The sequence below is a fragment of the Montipora capricornis genome, chromosome 12 (genome assembly GCF_036669925.1).
Source record: "Montipora capricornis isolate CH-2021 chromosome 12, ASM3666992v2, whole genome shotgun sequence".
Classification (NCBI taxonomy): domain Eukaryota; kingdom Metazoa; phylum Cnidaria; class Anthozoa; order Scleractinia; family Acroporidae; genus Montipora; species Montipora capricornis.
In genome coordinates, this window is record NC_090894.1 from 35,627,438 (window position 1) to 35,632,437 (window position 5,000).

The window sequence follows — 5,000 nt, forward strand, 5'->3', positions numbered from 1 at the left end:
CACCTTTAACTGAATTATATGGCTGACCAATCTTAAAAGTAAATTCGCGAACAAACAAAATATTATCGAGCAAAATTAGTACTCCACTAACGCAAAGCAGATTCAGGCACAGGTCAGAATAGAAAGCTGAAAGGGGAATAAGTGGGCTAAAGTAACAAAATAATGGTTTTCTTGTATTACAATGTTCCGTATTGTTTTGATTTCCATTGTTTCCTTGTTGTTGTGGTTGTTTTTTTCAACTTTATTTTTTATGAACAAATTTTAAAGTTATAGTTCAGTAATTTAAAGCCAAAAGAATCACTTAGCTACACTGTCAACTAAAATCAACAAAAGAAACCAAGGATGCTTGGTTTGGAAACTACTGTACAACCATATTTTATTAAATTTAGATGTACATGTTCATGTGATCTCAAAAAAGGTTGTTTGATTATAATGAAGAGACACTGTATACTGTAATGAGGACAAACACTGCATGATGTAACTCCAGTATTTATAGCTATCATGCAGCATTCTTGCTTTTAGATTCACAAATCCTGAAATTCTTGGAAGTTTTCTTCTCTTGAATTAGGCACCGTCCACGCGTATCCGGAAATTTTTGTATCCGCAATGCTTTTTCCAAATATGGCTTGCGTCCACACGGTAGCCAGATCCGAAAATTTTCGAATAGTGTGGATACGCCGTATCCACAAATTTTCGAATACGCTGACGTAACAACATTGGATCCAGGCTTTCCGGGGTAAGATAAATCAACATGGCGCTCAAAACGCAAAATCTTTGTCAAAAGCAGTCACGGCTAGAGTGTATCCGGATATGTGTGGACAGTGAAAACGATGCGAAAACGATTGGAATACGTTACGTTTGGGCACAGATATTTTGGAATCCGAAAAACGAAACAAACCGGATACAAAAATTTCCGAATACGTGGAGACGGGGTCTTAATCTTGATCTTCTAATCAAATAAATCAACAAAAGTGTCATGTACATTCATGGCACATTTTGTAGCCACCTATTTACAACTACAGTACCAAAGCCAGGGGCTTATACAGTATGGTGGGAGTCAATCATGAAACACACATGCACTGCTACAGTAGTTTGAAAAAGTTATTGAGAGGTATTGAAAGAGGTAATGCCATACCTGTGCATTTTCATGAACTTTAAGATTGGTTTTAGCAGGGTTGAGCAGATCTCTGATGTCCTGCAAATGAAGGTTTAAAATTACAGTTAGGTGAAATATTACATAATTATATAGACTGAAGGACACTATCCTCTCGCCAGGCTTGCATGGGATGTATAAACAAATGTCACACAATTATTTTTTACACACTTAGCAGGTGTGCGCCACATAAATTAAAGAGTTAAAAACATGGAAGCTGGATGTGATCTTTAATTTTGATAAGGCCATGACAAAAACTGTTTACTTCCCTCTTCAGTGCTCGATGCAGCAAACACTGAGATTGCCAAGGCGACCGGATTTTATTCACTGGCGACTAACTTTTCACACTAAGTCGCCTGGCTGCTAAGATATTTTTATTATATTATTATTGTTTAATTTTTTGATTGATCGAATGAGAGCAATGAATGTCCAATAGCGGACTACACTTCACACTTGAATGCATGTGGCCTTTGAAAACGGTGTTAACATATTCCTTAAAAATCTACATCTTTCATTAACTTCATTCCAGAAGTGACATCCAAGATTGTCAAAAAACTCTTAATTTTATTTGGAAAGTGTACATAATAGATTTTGAATAAAGAAAAAGCCTTTACAACTTTAAAATACGTAAACAAGCTAAAATGCAGTGACCGCATACTAGCGTTTACACCGGTATGCCTCGTCACGTGTTTACTCGGTATGAAGTAATATATCAAAAACGAGTGCGAGTGTTTCATCAGGGGTTCCAAACACTGAGAAACAGATGAAAGCACGAGGCCGCAGGCCAAGTGCTTTTATTGTTTCGAGAATAGCTACTAGAGAATGTGATAAAAGTGGTTTCGTTGGAATGTTCCATTTGGGAGTTAGCCAACTTATTACAGTTTATCATATTCAGTTTAGTGTGTGAGATGGATGAGTCAAGTTCAAGGTTTCGGATTCTCAAAACTTCTGACAAGGAAAACGCATCTATTACTATTATTATTATTATTATTATTATTATCAATTCTTTTCCGAAATCTACAGTTTACAAGAACAAATGGGCGATACAGATTTTTTGAGAATGGCAAGGCCGAAGAGCAAACAAGTTTTACTCCATTGAGCCAGGCGGAGTGTTCAAAGGTGAAGACATTGGTTTGGATGTGCAAGAGTTGACTGAAAACATTGAAAACATGAATGCCAAAAGTTTAAACTACTAGCTATCCAAGGCGGTTGAAAATAAAGTCGGGTGGACGATGTCCCTCTCGGACACTTTACAGTATTGTTTGCGGCTTAAAGCGTTCAAATGTTTGTTGTTTGTGTGAGAGGTTTTTTTTAGTTAGAATTAATTATTCATGTCACATGATATTTTTCTAGAATTTTGTTCATCTAGTTTTTCATTGGGTATCCAAACGCATTCACGTGATGTGGTATACAGCTGTTGATTGATGGACTCAGATATGAATTACTTTAACTTTTTGTCCCAATTATTTATTTTCAAGTCAAATTATCCAGCATTTAAAATTTGCAACTATTTTTACCCATCTCTGGCTGTCAAGGCTGCTTTACGCTCTCTGATTTTCTGATTATTTGAGCTGGCAACCAAATATGAAAACTTAGGGGCCAGTTGGCGCCTAGGTTTTTTTCTTTGCTAATCTTTTTGGTTGGTGAATGAACTTACTTCACAGGAGGAAGGCATGGAAAAAGTGCAGCTCATTTTACCCCCCCCCCCCCAACCAATTCCATTTCATAGGCCCCTTCTTGATTTTGGGGGGTTAAAGAGGTGTATTATGGGATTTGTGCAAGTAGAGGATGCACATGGCCACTGCAGTAGTAATGTAAAATGAAATAATTTGTGACCAGAGGGAGTAAGCATCATTGTCAGACCAAAGCATCTTACCTCATTATAGATTTCCATGTATGAAACTCTGATTAGAAACTCTCTAGAGGGATGCTACAGAGAGAGAAAAAAGTTGTTTACCATAAAACTGATTTGCTTTCAGTATTTTTGAATCATTGGTAAAAAAAAAAAGATTCTGTTGATCAGTAAACTTTCTGCTGTGTGTGCTTGATTGCATGCATCAACATGTACTTTTTCAATGTAGTCATATATCTCGCCAACTGCCTTAGGAATAACCCCCTCATTGCGCTGGTCACCCATCATGGTGTAGGTTTTGCCAGAAGAAGTCTGCCCATATGCAAATAGAGTTCCTGCAAAAAGGAGCATTATACAAGGTTAGCTATCTGGACAAGGAAGCTGTAAATATACATAAACAGTGTATTTAATAGGTAAATGCCATAAGGACATAACACTAAGGGTGCGTTTGATTGACCCTATTCTGGAATAAGAATATGTGGAGTGATGATTTAAAACTCTATGTGTGGCGTTTTGAAGCAACAAGGATAATAAAGACATTTAGTTAAGTTTAACCCTTTAACGTCCAAACTGGCCGAAACCCGCCAGACTTACCGGTAGTATTTTACACTGTCTAACGCCAGACGATTTACTCATCTATGGGGAACCTCTGGGAGTCAATGGGTTAAAATAGCATTTTAGCAGTTGTTTGACAATACTAATGTGAATCTCCACAAAAAGAAGGATTTCTAACTTCTATTCCATGTATTCCTATTCCGGAATATGGTCAATCGCACGCTCCCCCTAAGAAAAAGTCCAGACAACACTAAGTTCTTACATGTACATTGCTGAAGTTGTAAAACTGGAAACAAATTGCTTGCTTATGACAACAGGAGTACGACTGACCAACAATGAGAGTCAAACGCATGTACATTTATAATAATTAAGTCCAGTTCATTGCATGAGTTTCTTGAGATGCTTTGCCAAGTCATCAAGCTCCAATAATGCTTTAAATAAGAATTCACTACACAGAAAATTATAACATTCCAAGGCACAGGAAAAAGTTGTTACCATTAAATCCATCCATAGCTGACAAAACTATTGGTTGGCCAAATTCATCATAAACATCTTGTGTAGTACTTGAAACATCAAATATTTGATCTAAAAGGCAAAATTGCAGGATTTTGGAAAGACATGGAGTGTAAGGGTTAACCTAGCAGAGGCCTAACCCTAGGCTATGAGCAATTGGATTCCTCTTTTGCCACTTAGTTTCTGTTAGTCAAGCGCGAGGAGAAGGCAGGTACAAGAAAAAAATGGTCGCAAGAAATCCGAGAAGTTTGCAGCCATTTTCCCTTGTGTGTGCCTGTCTCGGTTAACTAAGCACCAAAAGAGGGACTACTACTAGGCTATCCTAACCCCAATGCCCACATGCCCACTGCTTTCATTTATTTTTCATAACTGTATCAACAGCTGCAAATGATTTTATAGTACTAGTATGGCTACTTGTACAGCTACTAATGATTTTAAAATGGTTACTGTAGCTTTAGGTTACCAGGGGTATCAATAAAATTTGAAGGCAGCTAGTTTGAGTACAGTAACCCACTGTATAAAGAAGGTTTGAAAGAAATTTTCTTTAATTGCTTCAATAATTTAAGGGGGAAAAAGTAGCTAAGAAGTCAACAAGTTTGCAGGCTGTTGGTACAAAAGGAGAGGAAAGGAACTTTATTTATCTTCTAGGGCCATAGAGCCCTAATGGGGGATACTTTAAATTGAAATTAACAAGTTAACGCAAATCAAATCAAATTTTGGTTTTTGAGGAGAAGGGAAACTGGAGTACCTGGAGAAAACCTGTTGGTGCAGAGTAGAGAATCAACAAACTCAACCCACATGTGATGCCGAGTCTGGGAATCGAACCCGGGCCACATTGGTGGGAGGCGAGTGCTCTCACCACGTACACTGTGCCATCCCTGAACCCCTGCTTATGAAAGCACCAAGTTATTGCTCTCTTGTCTCTTA

At 37.7% G+C, this 5,000-nt stretch overlaps 1 protein-coding gene across 1 annotated transcript in view; it reads right to left on the reverse strand.

Annotated features, from left to right (window-relative positions):
* Positions 1 to 5,000, reverse strand: part of LOC138026716 (centromere-associated protein E-like) — an 88,844-nt gene that overhangs the window by 80,734 nt on the left and 3,110 nt on the right. The window contains exons 3-6 of the mRNA XM_068874166.1: positions 4,056 to 4,145; positions 3,222 to 3,340; positions 3,030 to 3,083; positions 1,136 to 1,195 (exon numbers count right to left, since the gene is read on the reverse strand). Of these exons, the coding sequence (XP_068730267.1) occupies positions 1,136 to 1,195; positions 3,030 to 3,083; positions 3,222 to 3,340; positions 4,056 to 4,145 (323 nt within the window). The remainder of the gene's footprint in view (positions 1 to 1,135; positions 1,196 to 3,029; positions 3,084 to 3,221; positions 3,341 to 4,055; positions 4,146 to 5,000) is intronic.